We start from the raw sequence: 22,810 nt of genomic DNA, 5'->3' as shown, positions 1-22,810 counted from the left end.
TGACATGGAGAAATATGGTCTCCTTATGTGTATTTTTTCTTGCACTGTTGCTTTCTTCATCATAACCAACTACACTTCCTTTAACAATCATTTCCATGATGTTCTGTTTTTATAACAGCTTTATTTGGATATAATTCACATGGCATAAAATGCACCCTTTTAAAGTGTACCATTCAGTGGGTTTAATATATTTATAGAGTTTTGCAGCCATCACCTCTGTCTAATTTTAAAACATTCGTTGCCCCCCCCAGAAGAAATCCTGTACTCATTAGCAATGATCCTTTCCATTTCTTCACCCCTAACAACTACTAATCAACTTTCCATCTCTATGGGTTTGCCTATTCTGGATATTTTATATAAACGCACTGTGTAGCCTTTTGTGTCTGGCTTTTTTCACTTACCATAATGTTTTCAAGGTTCATCCATGTTGTGGCATGTATCAGAATTTCATTCCTTTTGATGACCAAAAATATTATCAAGTATATGGATATGCCACATTTTTTATCCATTAATTCACTGATGGACATTTGGGTTGCTTCCATTTTTAGCTACCATGAATATTACTCTGTGAGCATTCACGTACAGGTTTTTGCATGGACGTAAGTTTTCCATTCTGTTGGGTATATATTTAGGAGTAGAATTGCCGCATCATATGGTAACTCTGTTTAACCTTTTGAGGAACTGTCAAAATGTTTTCCAAAGCAACTGAAGCACTTTACAATCACACCAGACGTGAATGAGTGTTGCAATGTCCCCATATCCTAACTTGTTACTGATTTTGTATTATAGCTGTCCTAATGGATGGGAAGTGACACCTCATGATTTTCATTTGCATTTCCCAATGACAATAATGTGAGCATCTTCTGAAATGACATTTGCATGTTTTCTTTGGAGAAATGTCTAATTCAGATTATTTGCTCATTTTCTAATTGGGGAGATTATAATTATGTTTTGTTATATAATTATGTATACTAGATTTTTTAATATACTGTGTGTGTGTGTGTGTGTGTGTGTGTGTGTGTGTGTGTGAATAAGAGCTTATTTCACTAAACTGAGAAATAATTTTTGGTTTTCAGAAATGGAGTTGAAGAAGGCTTGCTCTGCCTATGGAGTAGTCATTCCTTATTCCTTCACTTTCCTAATAAACTTGCTTTCACTTTATGGATTCTCCTGTAATTCTAAAAAAGAGAGAGAGAGAGAAAGGAAAGGAGAAAGGAAGGGAAAGAAAGAAAAGGAAAGAGAGAGAGAGAAAGAAAAAGAAAGAAAAGGAAAAGAAGGAAGAAAGGAAGGGAGGGAGGAGGGGAGGGAGGGAGGGTTTGAAGTTAACAAGTCTATATTTGGTTTGGAAGATATGGTCACATAGCTATAGGCATTCTGCAGAAAACATCATTCCTTGTTAATACTCAAATAACTTAGGAATTTAATAATAATTATACCTAACTCTTATTGAGTACTTAATATGTACGAGGCATATAGTATATAAGTATACCTATATAGTATATAAAAATAAACTGTAAAATTTTTAAAATATATATAAATTTTTAATGTAAATATATTTATATTATTTGTAGCTAATTAAGTTAACCTGTTTATTATTGACTTGTAAGAGTTATTTGTATAGTTTGGATACACATCTCTTATTAGATACATTCAGCCCTCCGTGTCTGTAGGTTCTGCATTCACAGATTCAACCAACTACAAATGGAAAACATTTGAAAAAAAATAACAATATGAAAATAAAAATAGTATAAACAAAAAATAGTATAACAACTATTTATATAGCATTTACATTGTATTAGGTATTATAAATCTGGAGATTAAAATGTATGGGAGGATTGTGTAAGTTGTATGCAAATACTATTTTATATAAGGGACTTGAACATCCACAGATTTTGTTATCCAAGGGGGATCCTGGAACCAATCCTCCAAGAGTACCGAAGGTTGACTGTATATGATTTGCAAATATTTTCTTCCATTCTGTAGGTTGTCTTTTCTCTTTCTTGATCATATCCTTTGACACACAAAATTTTTTAGATTTTGATAAAGTTTAGTTTACTTTTTTATTTTGTCACTTGTACCTATGATGTTATATCTAAGAAACCATTGCCTGATCTGAACATTGACTCTCAGATTTTCTTATGAGGGTTTTATATATGTAGCTGTTACCTTTAAGGTCTATAATCCAGTTTTACTTTATTTTTGTGGATGTGAGTTAAGGATCCAACTTTATTCTTTTGCATTTAGCTGTTGAAAAAAGTGGGGTTTTTTTGTTAGTTTTTTGGTGGTTTTTTTTTTTTTCCTTTTAATGGTCTTGGCACCCTTGTTGAAAATCAGTTGACCAAAAATGCAAGAGTTTATATCTAGAGTCTGAATTTTTTTGCATTGATCCATACACACACCTATTCTATGGTCAGCATTACACTGTTTCAATTACTGTACCTCTGTAGAAGTTTTAAAATCAGGGTGTGTCCTTCAACCTTGTTCTTTTTTGAGATTGTTTTGGCTATTTTAGATCCCTTGCATTTCCATAGGAATCTTATGATCACCTTCTCAGCCTTTGCAAAATTTTTTATGGCAATTGCATTGAATTCATAGATTAAATTGTGAAAACATTAAGTCTTCCCAGTCTTTTAGCATGGGTCCATTTATTTAGGTCTGTTTAAATTTTTTCAATGGTGTTTTGTGGTTCTCAGCGTTTTTTTGCTAAATTTATTTGTATGCCATTGCAAATGGAATTGGTGTTATGTTCAGACTGTTCATTACTCAGGGAAAGATGTTTGTTGCTTAGGTATAGAAAGATAAGTGGTTTTTTGTATATTGGTCATGTATCCTGAGACCTTTTTGAATTTGTATATTCTAACAGGTTTTTCTGGGGTTTTTTTTTTTTTAGATTTTCTTGTTGGGGGGATCAGTTCTTTGAGATTGTCTGCGTACTCTGCTAATAGAGATAGTTTCACTTCTTTCCGATCCGGGTGCCCTTTTTTTTTTCTTGCCTAATTTTTCCAGTTAGAACCTCCAGTACAATGTTGAAGTGGTATGAATGAATGTCCGTCTTTTTCCTAATCTTAGAAGGTAAACTGTCAGTCTTTCACCATTAATTATGAAATTAGCTGTGCTGTTATGTATGTGTCTGTGTGTGTGTGTGTGTAGCTTATATATAGCCTTTATAGGCTATATATCAGGTTATTATATATTATCAGGTTGAGGACATTTCCTTGCGTTCTTACTTTGTTGAGTGTTTTTCTTAGGAAATGATGTTAAATTTTGTTAAATGCTTTTCCATGTCTACTGAGTTTATTCTGTGGATCTTACCTTTAATACTATTAATATGTTCTATTACATTGATAGATTTTCATATGTTATGCCAACCTGTCATTCCCTTGACAAATCCCACTTGTTATGATGTATAATCTTTTTCATATGTTGTTGATTCTGTTTATTGGTATATTGTTGAGAGTTTTGCATCAGTATTCATAAGGGCCATTGATCTGTAATTTTCTTGTCTGGTTTTGGGATCATGGTAATACCGATCCCATGGAATGAATTAGAAAATGTTCATTTCTCTCTTATTTTAGGGACGTTTGTGAAGGATTGGCATTTCTTTAAACATTTGGTACAATTCACCAATGATGCATTCTGGGCAGTTTTTTGATTACTGGTTTAATCTCTTTATTGGCCTATTCACATTTTCTCTCTTCTTCAGTCAGTTTTAAGTTGCATCTTTCTAGGATTTTTTGGTCCCTTTCATATAAGCTATTTAATTTGTAAACATACAATTGATAGTTCATTTCCTTATAATCCACTTCATTTCCCTAAAGTAGTTAATGATACTCCTTCTTTCATTCCTGATTTTATTAATTTGGATCTTACCTTTTGTTTTTTCTACCCTGGCCAGTCTATTTGAAGTTCTGTCAATTTTCTTGATCTTTCGAAGAACCAATTTTTATTTCATTAATTTTCTCTACTCTTTTTCTATTTGTTGTTTTATTTATTTCCACTCTAAATTTTTTTCCCTCTGCTTCCTTTGGGTTTAATTTTTATTTAACAATTTTAAGGTATAGAGTAAAAATATTCACTTGATATCTTTTTTCTCTTAATAAAAACATTTACAGCTATAAAATTTCATCAAATTACTGCTTTTTCTACACCCCATACATATTGGTATCGTGTTTTTCTTTTCATTTAGTCTCTTGTAATTTCCCTGGGGTTTTATTTTTGGACCCAATGGTTATTTGGAGTATGTTGTTTACATTCCACACATTGTGAAATTTTCTGTGAATGATTTCTTTTTCATTGTATCATGGTTGGAGAACATACTTTCTGTGCTTTCAGGTTTTTAAAATTTATTTATTTAAATAAGTTTTATTTTTGGGCCTAACATATTGTCTCCTAGAGAATGTTCTATGGACACTCAAGAAGAACATGTATTCTGCTTTTGTTAAGTGAAGCATCCTATAGACATCTATTACAGCATTGATTAAATCTTCTATTTTTATGTTGATCTTTATTTTGAGACTGTATCATGTACTTATATGTTTATACTTTGTAAGTCTTCCTGATTGGTTGACCCTTTTATTATTATAAAATGTCCTTCTTTGTCTCTAGTGAGTGAGTTTTTATCTTAAAGTCTATTTTGCCTGATACTAGAATAGCCACTCCAGTTCTCTTTTGATTTCCATTTGCATGGTATGTCTTTTTCCATTTTTCAACAGTCTTGTGTCCTTAAATCTGAAGTGTTCTTGTACATAGCTTGTAATTGGATTATTTATTTTATCCATTCTGATAATCTCTGCTTTTTATTTGGAGTGTTTAATCTATTTACACTTAGTGAAATTACTGATAAGATAGGATGATGTCTACAATTTGGTTTTGGAGTTTTATATGTCTGATATATTATCGTTGTTGTTTTTCCTTTGTTTCACCATTACTCACTTTTGGGCATTAAATTAGTATTTTTTTACTATATAATTTTAATTTTCTTTTCCCTTTAGTATATTTTCTTGAGTTTTTTCAGTGTTTACCCTTAGAATTACAATTAACATCTCAAAACAATCTAGTTTGGATTAATACCAAGTTAATTTCAGTAGTATATAAAAACTTTGCTCCAAGACAGTTCATTTCCCTTCTGCCTCCTTTGTGCTGTTCTTATACAAATTACATCTTTATACATTTTAAGCCCACCAACTTATTTTTATAACTATTTCTTTACAAAGTTTTTTTTTAATTAGATGGAGAGAAAAGAATTACAAACAAAAACATATATATATATGTACTGGTTTTTATATTTTGTGTAGTTACCTTTATCAGTGTTCTTTATTTCTTTAAATGGATTTTAGTTACTGTCAGTGCTCTTTCATTTCAGTCTGAAGGACTTCTGTTTTTCTTGAAGGGCAGGTCCACGAGCAACAAACTCTCTGAATTATCAGTTATCTTGCAATGTATTTATTTCACCTTTTTTTTTTAATTTATTTTTTCAGTAACCCAGGACACTGCTTATCCTTCCTTTATTTTGTTTGTTTTGGTTTTGGTTTTTGTTTTTTGAGACAGAGTCTCGCTCTGTCACCCAGGATGGAGTGCACGGTGCGATCTCAGTTTACCGCAACCTCCACCTCCCAGGTTCAGGCAGTTCTCCTGCCTCAGCCTCCTCAGTAGCTGAGGTGCGTGCCACCACGCCCAGCTAATTTTGTTGTATTTTTAGTAGAGACAGGGTTTCACCGTGTTGGTCAGGCTGGTCTTGAACTCCTGACCTCATGATCCACCCGCCTCAGCCTCCCAAAGTTCTGGGATTACAGGTGTGAGCCACCGCACCTGGCCCCCTTCCTTTTTTCTTTTTTTAAAGGATTGTTTTGTTGGGTAGTTTGAACTCTTGGTTGAGTCTGCTTTCAACACAATATCAAAAGCATCATCCCACTAACTTCTGGCCTTCACATTTTTTTATGAGATATCTACTGTTAATCTTATTGAGAATCACTTCTGTGTGATGAGTTGTTTTATTCTTGTTGCTTTTGAGATCCTATCTTTGGCCTTCAGTCATTTGACCATGATTTGTCTAGATATGGATCTTTTTTAATCTATTCTACTTGGAGTTGATTTAGCTTGTCAATGTGCAGATTAATGTTTTCCATCAAATTTGGGAAGTTTGGGGTCATTTTTTCCCCTTTCTCTGACTCTTCTTCTGGGAGTCCCGTTATGCATATGTTGGTACATTTGATGGCATCCTATAATTTTCTGAGGCTCTGTTCATTTTTGTTCATTCTATTTTCCTTCTGTTCCTCAGACTAAATCATCTCAATTTACTTATCTTCAAGTTTACTGATTCTTCTGCCAGTTTATACCTACTATTGAGTCCCTCTAGTGAATATTGTTCTTTTCAACTGCAGAATTTCACTTGTTTTTTAAAATTATATCTCTATATTGATTTTTTGCTTGTTTGTTTGGTGAGGTATCATGTATACTTTCTCTTAATTCTTTAGACAAGTTTTCCTTTAGGTCTTCGAACATACTTATAATAGTATTTAAAATATTTGTCTAGTAAGTCCAACATCTGGGCTTTCTCAGAAGCAATTCTGTTAACTATTTTGCCTCCCATATGGAGACATACTTTCCTCTTTCCTTGCATCTTTTGTAATTTTTGATAAGAGGATATTTGAGATTATATAATGTGGCAAACTGGAAATTAATTTCTCTAGTCCTAACTCATATCATCACCTAAGGCAGGTGCAGTGTTAAACAGTTACCATTAATTGCTTTTGACAAATGCCCTAGGGATATAATCATTCACACAGCATGCTGTGAGTCACATCTTAAAAAGATGAGCCCTGGGACGTGGTGGTGGGCACCTGTAATCCCAGCTATTTGGGAGGCTGAGGCAGGAGAATCACTTGAACCCAGTAGGCAGAGGTTGCAGTGAGCTGAGATTGCACCACTGCACTTCAGTCTGGGCGACAGAGTGAGACTCTGGGTCTCAAAAAAAGAAAAAGGAAAGATGAGCTCTGGGAACGGAGCTTTTCAGGGAGCTGCTACACAGGTCATAAAGTGACATTTCTTTGCGATTGGGTTTTGGAGGTGCTCCAGACCCATTCTGCCCTGTCTAGTAACTGCTAGGCTGCTAGTTTTCACAGCGGCCATAGTTGTGAGATTGTTGACTTGTAAGGCTACCACGGAGTTGGCAAGGGGATGATAAGAATAGAGAAAATTAAAATTCCACAGAGCTTGCTGTTTTTACTGATATTTGGCTGTTATTCTTAAATTCACACTCTTGAGATTATTGCAAACCTTTAGTTAGTTTTCAGAGTTCTGATAAAGTTGATTTTGACAGTTAATCCCAGTGTTCTTGCATTGATGGAGGAGCCCATTTCACTTCTTCACTGTTCTGGAAGTGATTCCCCTTTTCTCATTTATCCTTAAGCTCAGAGTTTTCCATTTGTTTCTGAAGATTCTATTTGCTACTTTCTATTTAGCCATTGAAAATGCTTTTTGTTAAGTTTTAGAGTCCCCTAATCAACTGTCTACATTTCCTTATGTATCACAATTAGAATTATATGCTAACATAGGGATATTTCTTTTTTCTTTTTTTTTTGAGATGGAGTTTCGCCCTTGTCGCCCAGGCTGGAGTTCAGTGGTGCGATCTCAGCTCACTGCAACCTCCACCTCCCAGGTTCAAGTGATTCTCCTGCTTCAGCTTCCTGAGTAGCTGGGATTACAGGTGTGCGCCACCATGCCCGGCTAATTTTTTTTGTATTATTAGTAGAGACGGGGCTTCACCACGTTGGCCAGGCTGGTCTTGAACTCCTGACCTCAGGTGATCCACCCACCTCGGCCTCCCAAAGTGCTGGGATTACAGGCGTGAGCCACTGCGCCCAGCCAGGGATGTTTTCTACTATGCTTCTTCATTATCCTTTCTCTTATTATATCCTTATCTTCTTCCCCATAAGCCAAATGCTCATATGCATGTACACAAGCTTCTCCTAGAATATTTGGATTGATGTTGGAATTAGATAAGCCTCAGTATTTTAGTAAAATAAGCAGTTAATTACTGATGTCTGGCTATCCTCTTTCTCATTTAATTTTAGTACTCAAGATTTCTTCACAGCCTTTTTTTTTTTTTTTTTGAGACAGAATCTCACTCTGTAACCCAGGCTGGAGTGCAGTAGCAACATCATCATGGCTCACTGCAGCCTTGACCTCCCGGGTTCAAGCAGTCCTCCTACCTCAGCCTCCTGAGTAGCTGGGACTGCAGATGCACACCACCACACCCAGCTGATTTTTTTTATTTTTTTGTAGAGATAGGGGTCTCACTCTGTTGCCCAGGTTGGTCTCGAACTCCTGGGCTCAGGTGATCGTCCCTCCTTGACCTCCCAAAGTGCTGAGATTACAGGCATGAGCCACTGCACTTGGCCTCTTCACAGCCTTTCCACAGTAACTTTCTTCTAGTCATTTTAGTAATTTCCTGCACCCCTAAATACCAACTTCAGTAACCAAATGGACAGAAATGTTAATGTATACATATGTATGTATGTTAATGTATACATATATGTGTATGTGGTACATGTATGCTGCCACCTTGGTCTAATTTCAATTTCCCATGTAGCTTGCTTGTTTGGTGGCCTCAACAAATTGTGAATGAGAAATGAGTATGAAGAAAAGTACTTTGTTGATCTTCTTCAAGTGTCTTCATTATTAATAAAGAAATACCAAGTCTTTAAGACCCTTTTTTTGGGCATAATTTTAAGGAAAGTGACAAGCAGTGAACCAAGCAGGTATGTGTTCCCATGGTTCCATGAGGGCTTATAATATAAGTCTAGTGATTAAGAAGAGCATAGACGTGGGAGAAAAGCAGACTTGCTTACATCTCTATTCTGCTAAACTGTGTAACTTAAAAATAACAATTCTTTTAGTTTATAGTTAAGGAAACTAAGGCATGATAAATACTAAATGGGGTAGTTATGAATATATGTGTATGTGTGTGTGTATATGTGTACACACATATATGTATAGTATAAAATGGTTAACACCTTCCTGACACATAGCAAGCATTAAGTAAATGGTAGATACCTATATTCCTAAATATATCTAGACAGATACACAGGCATGTCTATAATGTATCAGATGATTAATAGTAACAGTAAATGAACATCAATGCTGACAGAAAACCCAACTGAGGTCTGTATGATTGTTTTAGAGCTAATGAGTTCTAAAACCTTGGTTGAAATAATTAAAGCATCTAAATGAGATGCTTAAAAAACAGAATACCTCATAAGATACAGGAGATTATTATAAAGGCAGGGTCTCACTTTGTCATCCAGGCTGGAGTGCAGTGGCATGATCTCAGCTCACTTGCAGCCTCGACTTCCAGGGCTCAAGCTATCCTGCTGCCTCAGCCTCCCAAGTAGCTGGGACTACAGGCATGCATCACCATGCCTGGTTAATTTTTGTATTTTTAGTAGAGACAGGGTTTCACCATGTTGTCTAGGCTTGTCTCGAACTCCTGGACTCAAGCGATCCACCCACCTCAGCCTCCCAGAGTGCTGGGATTTACAAGTGTGAGCCACCGCCCCCAGCCCAGGCTACACTAAATTTATTTAAAAATTAATTGTGCTGTGACATTATGACAGCTATAATGTAAGAAGGCAATAGGAATTTTTCAGCTCCATTATCATATGGGACCACTGTCATATATGCACTACGTCATTGACTGAAATGTCATTATGTAGTGTATGTCTGTATTTATAAATATGGATGTTTATTTATTTATTTATTATTTTTTTTTAGACGGAGTTTCGCTGTAGTCACCCAGGGTGCAGTGCAGTGGTGCGATCTTGGCTCACTACAACCTCTGCCTCCTGGGTTCAAGCGATTCTCCTGCCTCAGCCTCCTGAGTAGCTGGGACTACAGGCGTGCTCCACCACGCCCAGCTAGTTTTTCTATTTTTAGTAGAGACGGGGTTTCACCATGTTGGCCAGGCTGGTCTTGAACTCCTGACCTCAGGTGATCCACCTACCTAGGTTGGGATTACAGGCGTGAGCCACCACGCCCGGTCCTGTTTATATATTTCTAAAATGTTTTATAACTACTGAAACTGTATCTGTAAATCATGAGTAGGATGTTATTTACAAATACTTGGATTTATTCTCATTTAAAAATATTGTCTGTGTCTATTACTAGTAATTTTACATTTACTTACAGCTTACAGTTCATTAAGAGAATTTAAAGCAATTCATTATACTTCTCGGAAATAATTCATGCACAAATTATTATTTTAATATTATATATCTGCATGCACCTTGGTACTATTTATTAGCAACATAAAAGTAGAACTTTTTGTTGTACTTTTTGTACAAGAGTAACTTGTACAAATGTTAGAGGTACCCTTTTTTTTGAAAAGGAATACCAAACCAAATACAATGTAACATCCCAAGAAATGGAAGTTCTCTGAGAGCGGTTTTTTTTTTTTTTATTTCTTTTATTCATTATTTTCTCCTTAGCCTGTAAGAGTATTTGATAATAAGTAACTGATGATTGTTGTTGGATGAACAGATTCAATTTTTAAAGTTTGCATATTTTTCTATTTTAAAATTTGGCTAATCTTTAAGAGATTTTAAGGAAACCTAAAAATTATATACTATACTCCTAGTTGCAGTCTGAGCATAAGCTTGTTGAAAAAAAATGACAAAGTAGATGTTAAATTGAACAAATCTGGAGCTAGTGAGCATTTCAGTGTGACATGTGGGAAACTAAGCAAGATAAGTAAAGCTAATAACTCAGAAAGCAAGAGTAGGTTAATTTCTTAAGTTTTGGCCAGTAACATTCTAAGATTCGACTTTATATTTTAAATTATCTTTCTTACCCATTCAATTACTACTTGATATGTGCAGAAATAAGTATATATGTTTTATAAAGTAGACCAGTAAAATAAAGTATTAACTAAACATTAGGTACATCAGAATTGCTGAAAGACTTGCTAAAACACAGATTACTGGGCCATCCCCAGGATTTATGATGCACTTGATTTGGAATAGGGCCCAAGAATTTACATTTCTAACAAGTTTCCAGGTGATGTTGCTGCTGCAGGGGAGTACATTTTGAGAACCCTAATCTAAATCAGTGATTCATAATTTTCTTTTTATAGTGAGCAGATTATCCCTCCCAAGAAAGAAAATGAAAATACAGTATGATTTGTTCTTCTCTTAACAAATCTGTAGTCCAATGTATAAAGGTCTGCAGAATTCTTTTGATTTATTTTTAGGGAATAGCCAATAAAAAGATGTATTTTAGAAACTTTTTCAATGTAACACCGATTATTTCTTATAATAAAGTATGTGAATTGTGATTCACAGTAAGAAAAGGTTTAATTCATACCAATTGTCTTAGTCTGTTTGGGCTGCTGTAACAAAATACCATAGACTGAGTGACTTATAAATGACTGAAGTTTATTTCTCACATTTCTGGAGACTGGTAAGTCCAAGCTCAAGGGACTGGCAGATTTGATGTCTGATGAGGGCTCATTTCCTGGTTCATAGATGACGTCGTCATGCTGTGTCTTCACAAGTGGAAAGGGCAGGGAAGCTCTCTGGGGTTTCTTTTGTAAGGGCTTTAATTCCATTCCTGCCTTCATGACCTAATCACCTCCCAAAGGCCCCATCATCACATCGATGATTAAGTTTCAACATATGAATTTGAGGGGCACAAACATTCAGATGATAGCACCATCATATAAAAATGAGCTTTCACAAGTAAAGTAGCTTTATTTTTGAAGCCCAAAGGTCAAGTTCAGTCTAACTTGGAAAGTCATCCCTATTTGTCAAAGAATAAGAAAAGTATTTCCAAATGGTGAATTCAGAGGAAATGCTTTATCGTTATTGTTGTCTAATATTACTAAGAGGCTTTTCCTATATACTATTGCAGCAATCAGACAAAAGCTTTTCCAGTTAATGTATGATCACAAACAATAAAGCTATGTTATCCAGTAAATTAATATTTTCAATTTACCTTAAAATCTACGAATGCTGTTCTTTTGATATAATTATTTGAGTACTTAGTTTGGTAAAATTTTAAAGCTGGAAGGTATGCCACATATCATCTTGTCTAGACCTCTTATTTTACAGATATATAATCTGAGTGCTTAAACCTTGGAGGCCTACACAGGACTGGACACTCATTCTCTTGATTTCTAGTTTGGTATTCTTTCCAATACCTTTAGTCATTATTTTATCAGAAGATATTTGGAATTAAATACTTTCAAATGCTTGTTTGAAGTGTTTAAGTTTCACGTATCGTTGCATTATACAGCAAGATAGGAATAGATCATTTATCTGATACAGAGGCAATAAACTGTGTGCAATTATTTACTTTCTTTATCTCTGTTTTCTTAATCTATTATTATCCAGATAAGATCAGTTAAAAATAATAGGACCTTGATTTCTTTTTTATAAATATCTTTAGGGTTGTCCCTGGATATAATGGTAAGGGACTGTATGTTTCTACCACATGATGCTAGAAATAAGGCTATATTTTTCTTTATTCCTCTTATGAAATAAAATATAGTCCTAGTGTCACTATTAGTAAAGGAATCATTTGAATATTTAATAATGTGCTTCTGTACAATTCAGGATTTATTGTTAAATTTGGTTTTCTACAAATATTTTTTATCTTTGACATTATTGAGAAATGAGACTTGCTTAAAGCATATTTTATTTCACTTTTTAAATAATTACTAAAATGTTACTTTATAATTGGTTCTATATTAAATGGTAATAATTGTACCAGTAATCCTAAGGAGTACCCTGAAGTCTTTGGCTGGTTGCTGATCTGCACAGGTGCGGAGCAAAACTTCGTAAGAAAAGGACCATCAGAGAGTAGAAGACACAACAACAGGATGGCAAAAATTCGCATTTCTGATAGCCAGAATGATAAACCTTCTGTCAGAAGACAAAATTATAATAAATTTAAAGATCTTAATTGGCTTATTTGCCAGAATGGGGCAGCATTTCATTCCATAAAATAGAATATATGTTCCAATGAGCTGAGCAAAAGAAGTTGGTTTTATAGACAGAGAAGGAATGGGGGGAGAAACAAAGAATAAAGAGCAGATTGGTTTTTTAAAGTTACTTTCCTTGTATATCAGGAAAAGGAAAACAGAATAACAGAAAAATAACTGGTTAACTTCAGGTTACTTTTTGTTGTCAAGATTAAAACAGAGGGAGCTTCATTACCATACTGGTTGGAAATTTAAACTGGCCTGTTTGGGAAATTGGCTCTCTTTCTCTCCCAATTTCTTGGAAGGTGAATTAACAAGTTAGTTTTGGTTTGATGACATAGAACTTCAGCACGAGTGACTTCATTTTGATTGTTAGTCTGGTCTGTTGGGGCCTAGTTCAGGAGCTTAGTCCAATGGCTTGTAATTTTTATTCAATATTCAATATAACTGGGGCATCAGGTAGAATCATCAGGAAGGTCACACCTTGGTAGTGGGGTTAATTTAGCCCTAGAGGAAAGTCTTCTCTGAATATGCTCTATCAAAACCTAAACCTGGGCCAGGAGCGGTGGCTTACACCTGTAATCCCAACACTTTGGAAGCTGAGGCAGGCAGATCACGAGGTCAGGAGATCAAGACCAGCCTGACCAACATGGTGAAACCCCATCTGTACTAAAAATACAAAAATTAGCTGGGCATAGTGGCGCACGCCTGTAATCCCAGCTACTCAGGAGGCTGAGGCAGGAAAATCACTTGAACCCGGGAGACAGAGGTTGCAGTGAGCCAAGACTGCACCACTGCACTCCAGCCTGGGTGACAGAGTGAGACTCCGTCTCAAAAAAAAAAAACAAACCTAAACCTGAAAACGGATATCAAGTAATTGCATGCCAGAACAAGGTCCAACACTCTTTAAAGAAATAGAAGAAAATCCTGCACTCACCAAAGTAAAAATCATGTCTATTAGTTTCCTAGGACTGTTGTAGCAAACTACCACAAACTTGGTGGCTTAAAACCTAAGACATTTATTCACTCACAGTTCTGGAAACCCAAAGTCTGAAATCAGGTTAGTCAAGGAGAAAGCATAAAGAAGGTGGTGGGATCCAGATGCCACGTTGCCTTATTAGACTGGCACAGAGAAGTTCCCAAATGATTATGAGCCCAGTTGAAGTAGTGCTAAAGGAAAAAGTGCTCAAGCGTGTGAATTTATTCAGTGCTTAGCTTGTCGAATGACTTGGAGGTATTACGAACATCAATTATTGGATTGCATTGTGGATAAAACTGTAAGGAACAGCTATGCTGCTGAACTCTACTGGTTGGTGTTCCCTCAGTACATTGGTTTCATTGACCAGGCGTCACTGAGAATTCTTCAGAGACCACTATAATAATATTTAATCCCTTGAAAGATAATACAGAAGGGAATTCTCCTAATGTCTTACAACAGCCTGGCAGACTCTGCCTAAATCAAGAAATGGTGTTTGGAAAGCACTGCTTTCCAGCAGTGCTGGAAAAGACTGAAAATAGTATGTCAAAAAAACAAAACTTGCCAGTCCAGTGACACTGAGACCATGATTATGCCCAAGCAACCCCTCAAGCTTTGAGAAAAAGAAGAACTCTTTCAAATATGTGAACAGTGGTCAAAATTTGACCACGTGGATTTTGTGAAACATCTCTTTTTCTAGTCCTGTCATTACCAAGATGGACATATTAGCTCGTGTCTTTAAACTTCTGTCACAGAAAGATTTCTTAATTACTCTGTCAGCTCAAGATTTGAGTCATATTGCTGAAGTTATTCTCCTACATGCCAAACCACAGGGTGCAAGAAATGGTATGTTATAAAAGACACTCATCAAAAGAATGGTCAAGAAAGATATTTCCCTAGTGATGCCTGACTGAACAAGGAGAAAATAGACTGTTACTTCAGAACAAACTTCTGGATAGGACTGTGCCACCTAACTTCTTTATAGAACTTTAATTTATTATAAAATATTGAAATAATAAAATCTAATTGGACATAGGGAAGTTATGATTTACTCAGAATCCACTGCCAAATTAAAACAAGCAAAGAAGTTTACTGCATACAATATGATGATCAGAAGACAGTAAGCGATCTTCATATGAGAAGTTCACAGCACATTGGATAAAAACGCTGAAATACAAGCAAATTCCCATGAGCCACGTTGTTTTTGTCCTTCAGTATGTTAAGGGAATAATCCTAACTGAATGGTTAGATTCGGCTGCCGGCATGTGGACAGATGATAGCATGTGAAACCACCCTGATTCCTCATTGCATAGCAATTCTGTACAGTCATACCTTGAAGATATTGCCGGTTTGGTTCCAGACCACTGCAATAAGGTGAATATCACAGTGAAACAAGTCACACAAATTTGGGGGTTTCTCAGTACATAGAAAACTATGTTTAAAAATATGTTTACTGTAGTCTATTAAGTATGTAGTAGCGCCATGTCTAAATGATCAGTGTACATACGTTAATGAAAAAAATACCTGATTGCTAAAAAATACCAATGATCATCTCAGCCTTCAGCAAGTCATCTTTTTACTGGAGGCAGGTCTTGCCTCAGTGTTGATGGCAGCTGACTGACCAGACTGGTGGTTGCTGAAGGTTGTGGTGACTGTGGCAATTTCTTAAAATAAGACAAAAATGAAATTTGCCACATTGATTGACTCTTCCTTTCACAAAAGATTTCTCTGTAGCATGTAGTGCTGTCTGATAGCATTTTACCCAAAGTAAAACTTTGAGAATTGGATTCAGTACTCTCAAACCCTGCTGCTGCTTTATCAACTAAATTTATGTGATATTCTAAATCCTCTGTTATTTCAGCAAGAGTCACGGCATCTTCACGAAGAGTAGATTCCATCTGAAGAAACCACTTTGTTCATCCATAAGAAACAACTCTATATCCATTCGTTTTGTCATGAGATTGCAGCAATTCAATCACGTGTTCAGGCTCCACTTCTAATTCTAGTTTTCTTGCTGTTTCCACCAAATCTCCAGTTACTTCCTCCACTGAAGTCTTAAAACCCTCAGAGTCATCCATGAGGGTCAGAATAAGCCTTCCACACTCCTGTTAATGTTGACAATTGGATGTCCTCCTATGAATCACAAATCTTCTTAATGTCATCTAGAATAGTGCATCCTTTCCAGAAGGTTTTCAACTTACTTGCTCATATTCATCAGAGGAATCACTGTCTATATCAGCTATGGACTTAAGAAATATATTTCTTAAATAACAAAACTTGAAAGTCAAAACTACTCCTTGATTCATGGGCTGCAGAATGGATGTCGTGGTAGCTGGCATGAAAACAACATTTATCTCCTTGTGCATCTCCATCAGAGCTCTTTGGTAGACCAGTGAGAAGTAATATTTTGAAAGGAATCTTTTTTTCTGAGCAGAAGGTCACAAAGCAGTAGGGCTTAAAATATTCAGTAAACTGTGCTGTAGATGGATGGGCTATCATCTAGATTTGTTCTTCCATTTATAGAGGAGAGACAGAGTAGATTTAACATAATTCTTAAGGGCTCTGGGATTTTTGAAATGGCAAATGGACACTGGCTTCAACTTGAAGTCACCAGCTGTATTAGTTCCTAACAGGAGAGTCAGCCTGTTCTTTGAAGCTTTTAAGCCAGTCATTGACTTCTCCTCTCTAGCTATGAAAGTCCTAGATGGCCTCTTCTTCCAATATAAGTCTGTTTAAATCTCCATTGAGAAAATCTATTATTTAGTATAGCCACCTTCATTAGTGATCTTACCTAGAGCTGGATAACTTGCTGCAGCTTGTACCTCAGCACTTGCAGCTTCACCTTGCACTTTTATGTTACGGAGATGGCTTCTTTCTTCACACTTCATGAAGCAACCTCTGCTAGCTTCCAATTTTTATTCTGTAGCGTCCTCACCTTTCTCAGCCTTCATAGAATTGAAGAGAGTTAAGGCTTTGCTCTGAATTGGACTTTGGCTTAAGAGAATGTTGTGGCTTGTTTGATCTTCTATCCAGACCACTAAAACTTCCATGTCAGCAATAAGGCTGTTTTGCTTTCTTATCATTCATGTGTTCACTGGAGTAGCACTTTTAATTTCCTTCAAGAACTTTTCCTTTGTATTCATAACTTGACTGTTTGGCACAAAAGACCAGTTTTTTGCTTCTATCAGCTTTCTACATCCCTTCCTCACTAAACTTAATCAGTTCTAGTTTTTTATTTAAAATGAAGGACTTGCAACTCTTTTTTCATTTGAACACTTAGGGGCCATTATAGAGTTATTAACTGGCCTAATTTCAATACTGTTATATCTCAGGGAATAGGAAGCCCAAGGAGAAGGGGAGAGAGACCTGGTGGTAGGGGGTAAGAGGGTGGAGGTTGGTTGGTGAAGCAATCAAAACAAACACAACATTTATCAATTAAGTTATTGTCTTCTATGGCTATGGTTTATGGCACCCCAGAACAATTACATTGGTAACATCAAAGATCACCTATCATAGATCACCATAACAGATATAATAATAATGGAAAAGTTTGAACTATTGTAAGAATTACCAGAATATGACACACAGATACAAGTAAGCACATGCTGTTGGAAAAAAATGGCCTTGATAGACTTGCTCAATGCAGGGTTGCCACAAACCTTCAGTTGGCAAAAAAATTGCAGTATCTGCATGTTTGGGAAAAACTTTGCAACCATGTTTTCACTGTGCCCTCACACCACAATTAACACAGAAGACTTCCATGACCAGCTAGATGTACTCCAATTCAATTCTAGTACTCTCTACTTGAAGACAGTGTCAGATCCCACAGGTTGAGGGCTCAGTCCCCAAGACTGCCCCCCACCCCAGGCATCATTCACAGGTACAGGCTTCCAGAACTTTTGACCAACTGGCTTCAAGTTGGGGTTCCCACAACCCCCTCTTCCAGTTCACTTAATTTGCTGGAGTAACTCATGGAACTCAGGGAAACACTTACATTTGCTGGTTTATTACAAGGCATGTTACAGAGGAAACAGCTGAAGAGATATGTAGAGCGACCTATGAGGGAAGGAGGGGAAGCTTCTATGACCTCCCTGGGGCACGACTCTCCTGGAACCTCCATTTGTTCAGCTATCTGGAAGCTCTGCTAACTCAGTCCTCTTAGGTTTTTGTGGAAGCTCGGTGACATCAGCATTCCTTCCTCCAGGGTAGAGGGAGGAAGGGCCCTTCTGATTGCTCAGAAGCTCCTACAGTCAGAAAGGTAGGGGGTGGTGATTAGAGTCCTACCTTGGGGCAGGTAAAAGGAGAGCAGAAGGAGATCAGAGACATTCTGTTTTCTGAGGCCTGCCCCTAAGGCCTAACACACCAACCATTAAACCAAAAAACTGTAACAAGGGATATGGGAGTTATGAACCAGGACCTGCAAATAGAAACATAATACATATTATAATACCACACTGTGAAATACAACAAAATGAGGTCTGCCTGTACTTGAATGTCAACAGTGGTATTACGATGACATGCTCCAATTTCTTTGCTTTAGAGAACGTAGCCTCACCAGTAATCACCCTCCCAAGGATGCTGGTTGTAGAGTTTTATGACAAAGACATTTCTACATCCAGAGATGACAGCTTAATAGTGTGGAACACAGTTCTGTAAGTTGCTGAGGACCTGAAATGGATACAAGTGAGGCATTACACATTTGTAGTTTTAGGCTGGGGTGGTAGTAAGTGGTTCATCTGACACCATCAGGTTTAAAAGTGTACTAGCCTGCTAGGGCTGCCCTAACAAAATACCACAGACTGGGTGGTTTTGCAGAAATTTATTTTCTCAGTGTGATATGTATATGTATGTTGACTGCTACTCATCCATTTTAAAAAGTATGAAATAATGTATTTTGCAGCAACTTGTATGGGAATGGGACCATTATCCTAAGTGAAGTAACTCACGAACAAAAAACCAAATACTGCATGTTCTCACTTAAAAGTAGGAGCTAAGCTACACAAAGGCATACAGAGAGGTATAATGGACATTGGAGAGTCAGAAGAGTGGAAGGAGGGTGGGAGAGGGATGAAGAATGAAACATTACCTGTCGGGGCCAGGTGCAGTGGTTCACGTCTGTCATCCCAACACTTTGGGAGGCCAAGGCAGACGGATCACCTGAGGTCAGGAGTTTGAGACCAGCCTGGCCAACGTGGTGGTGAAACCCCATCTCTACTACAAATACAAAAATTGGCTGAGCATGGTGGCGGGTGCCCGTAATCCCAGCTACTCGGGAGGCCAAGGCAGGAGAATAGCTTGAACCCAGGAGGCAGAGGTTACAGTGAGCCAAGATGGCGCCACTGCACTCCAGCCTGGGCAAGAGAGCAAGACTCTGTCTCAAAAAAAAAAAAAAAAATTACCTGTGGGGTACAGTGTATACTATTTACATGACAGGTACACTGAAAGCCCAGACTTCACCACTGTGCAATTCATCCATGTAACCAGAAACCCCTTGTACCCCTAAAGCTATTGAAATAATTTTTTAAAGAAAGAAGAAGAAGAAGAAATTTATTTTCTCACAATTCTGGAGGCTAGAAGACCAAGGTGCTAGCACAGTCAGTTTCTCCTACTACCTCTCCTGTTGGCTTGCACATGGCCACTTTCTCACTGTATCTTCCTCTTATAAAAATGCCAGTCCTGTTAATCCAGGCCCCACCTCTATGATTTCATTTAACATGAATTACCTCCGTAAAGGCCATGTCTCCAAATACATTCACACTGGGAGCTAGGGCTTCAACCTATGAATTTTGAGTGACACAATTCAGTCCATAACAGTCACAGAGTGCAGAACATGTTTACAGGTACTAGTGGGCCATGCAAAATTGATGTGTGTATTTGGTTCTGTAAGAAGAGAATAATCAGTAGGTACTGTAATAGAAAAGGTGTAATGTGGGCTCTCATAGGCTTTTTGGACCCCTGTGCCTCTGAAGGGATTCTTTTATCAAGACACCCCTGTGTGTAAAATTCAGGAAAATTTTTCAGACTTCACTTGATAAGCTTCAGACTTCCCGAGGTTCATACAGTGACACAGCCTGATGTAGGGTTTCGTAAGTGATTTTGTTGCCTAAGCTGAATCCTTCCCAACAGCCACCTAGGGCTCCAGACAAATAAGCATACATTAACCTCATCTTTGCATGAGACTCATTAAAGTTGTGGTGTTTTGTACCACAGCCAGGATAAGGAACAAACCATCACAGAGTTTCCTGGAACTAGGGGAAAAGAAAGAAAGAAGGGAAGGAAGGAAAGAGATTGAGACTGGGTTTAAGTCTTGATTCTATCACTTACTAGTTTACTTGACTTTAGAGAAGTTCCTAAATTTCTCTGGACATCAAATTTCTCTTTTGTAAAATGGAAATAAGGATACATGGCCTGACCAAGTTGTCATAAGGATTAAGCAGAATAACACCTAAACAACTAGCATGGTATCGAGAACATGGTGATCACTCAGCACATTTTAATTAGCTTTCCTCTCCTATGATAGTACCAGGTAAGAGACTGAAAGAGAAATTTGGAGAACAAAGAGAAAAGTTAAAAGTTCCACTTGTATTTAAGTGACTTAACATCAGTATACTAAAGTTATAACTTGTGGCCGGACGCAGTGGCTCATGCCTGTAATCCCAACACTTTGGGAGGCCAAGGCGAGCGGATCACCTGAGGTCAGGAGTTCGAAACCAGCCTGACCAACATGGCGAAACCCCGTCTCTACTAAAAATACAAAAATTAGCCAGGCGTGGTGGTGGGCACCTGTAATCCCAACTACTCAGGAGGCTGAGGCAGGAGAATCACTTGAACCCTGGTGGCGGAGGTTGCAGTGAGCCTAGATCACACCAGTGTGCTCCAGCCTGGGCGACAGAGCCAGACTCCATCTCAAAAAAAAACTTATAACTTGTAAACCTTAAATAACACCCTGCATCTCATGTTGTAAATTAGATACTATGCTAAGCTGTACAATAGGCATTGCATTTGAGCTAGTTGAATTAAACCCTTATATGGTGACAGCAGTTAAGTCCAAACTCATTCGTTAGAATTGCCTGATGTGTTAATAAATATTGTTAAATGGATTAAAAGGTATCAGAAACAGTTATGTGAACTGTAATGGAATCCTCTGGTTAAAACCCTTCTGTGCCTTTCCATTGGCCATATTATTGAGTCTGAACTTTTTCAACTTGCATGGTCTGAGCCCCGCTTACTCCATGAGCCTCAGCTTCTCCTAGCCTTCTATCTCAGCTCTCACGTCTAATGCCGGGTTCCCACCACATGGGACTCTTAGGTTTCTCTTCCCTGGACTCTCACGTGCTGTGCACACTGAGACATGCTATAAATATATATATATAACTATATATGTAATTTTCCATTACATATGTAGTTGTATAACCTATACATTTTCAGATACTGTTTAAGTAGAGGGGAAAACAGCATAAATGTATTATTCAGTATAGATGTTATTATGTCCTACTTTATACAGTGTATCAGATCTAAATCTAAAATTTATTGAGGTCTTCCTGCCTTTAACTACTATAAGGGATTTTTTTCTTCTTCTTCTTCTTTTTTTTTAGAGACAAGGTCTTTCTGCGTCACCCAGGCTGAAGTGTAGTGGTGCAGGCATAGCTCACTGCAGCCTCCAAACCCCAGGGCTCAAGTGATCCTCCCACCTCAGCCTCCTGAGTGCTAGGACTGCAGGCACACACTACCACAGCCAACTAATTTTTTTTTATTTTTTCGTGTAGAGATGGAGGTCTGGCTTTGTTGCTCAGGTTGATCTGAACTCTTGGCTTCAAGCAGTCCTCCTGCCTTGGCCTCCCAAAGTGCTGAGATTACAGGCATGAGCCACCATGCCCAGCCAAGGATTTTTAAATGCCTGTGCAGCCACTGCCATATCATTTTGACTTGGGTTTTCAAAACAAAAGGAAATCAAATATAATGATTACTGTAACACAAAGAAGAGGATTTTCATGAAAAGGCTTTTCCTCTTAAATTTGTATCAAGTAAAAATAACTTATAAGGATACTTTTTAAAGATAGAAGGCTTAAGTTGTTGATATAAAACATCAAAAAATATGTATGTGTGTAGAGAAATTTATCTCAAAAAAAGACATTAACAGTAAACCAAGCAATGCAATCAGATTGTTCCATTGAGTTTTTCCTTTTGGTAAAACTGTAGAACTTCTGAAGAATTTTTTTCAGATGCATCTGCTTAGCACAGAGAATGAGACATAAAGGTAGTATAAAACAATTCTAAAAAAGTAAATGGTGTGTGAGCTTTTGTTTATTTGCTTCACAAGTAATTTGCTTTAAAAAATTAACATCTGCTGTTTTGAAGCTAATCTTAGTGTATTGAATGCTCATAACCATTTCTCAATCCCACAGTCTTTTATCTTGCTTCTCCTGCTGTGTTCCCACCACCCCTCATCCCATTAGCAAACCTTGAGACAGCCTCACACTTACCAAAGTACTGCTTTGGTTTCAGCTGCTCTTCTGCAAGAGGAAGTGAATGTTGGGGGTTTTCTCTGTGGTACAGTTGTGATAAAGCTGTGGTGGTCTTATCTCTCTCTTAGGTAGTGGCTCTTTATGACTACACAGCGAATCGATCAGATGAACTAACCATCCATCGCGGAGACATTATCCGAGTGTTTTTCAAAGATAATGAAGACTGGTGGTATGGCAGCATAGGAAAGGGACAGGAAGGTTATTTTCCAGCTAATCATGTGGCTAGTGAAAGTAAGTTTTATGCTCCCTTCCTGGTTTACTAGTATGGTATAACTGATAGTCCAAGATTGTATCATTTTCTAGTCTTTAATTTACTGTCTTTGTAACCTTTGC

At 37.2% G+C, this 22,810-nt stretch overlaps 1 protein-coding gene across 14 annotated transcripts in view; it reads left to right on the top strand.

Annotated features, from left to right (window-relative positions):
* AHI1 (Abelson helper integration site 1) overlaps positions 1 to 22,810 on the top strand; it is a 209,111-nt gene that overhangs the window by 147,240 nt on the left and 39,061 nt on the right. For 10 of the 14 annotated variants that reach the window (XM_024248789.3, XM_024248782.3, XM_063724992.1 and 7 more), the window contains one exon: positions 22,546 to 22,708. The exons of the other annotated variants lie outside the window; for them this stretch is intronic. In XM_024248789.3, the coding sequence (XP_024104557.1) occupies positions 22,546 to 22,708 (163 nt within the window). The remainder of the gene's footprint in view (positions 1 to 22,545; positions 22,709 to 22,810) is intronic. 14 annotated transcript variants of the gene reach the window in all.

The sequence above is a fragment of the Pongo abelii genome, chromosome 5, assembly GCF_028885655.2.
Source record: "Pongo abelii isolate AG06213 chromosome 5, NHGRI_mPonAbe1-v2.0_pri, whole genome shotgun sequence".
NCBI classification, from domain to species: Eukaryota; Metazoa; Chordata; class Mammalia; order Primates; family Hominidae; genus Pongo; species Pongo abelii.
The sequence above is the reverse complement of the archived record's forward strand: the minus strand, read 5'-3'. Positions and strand labels throughout refer to the sequence as shown.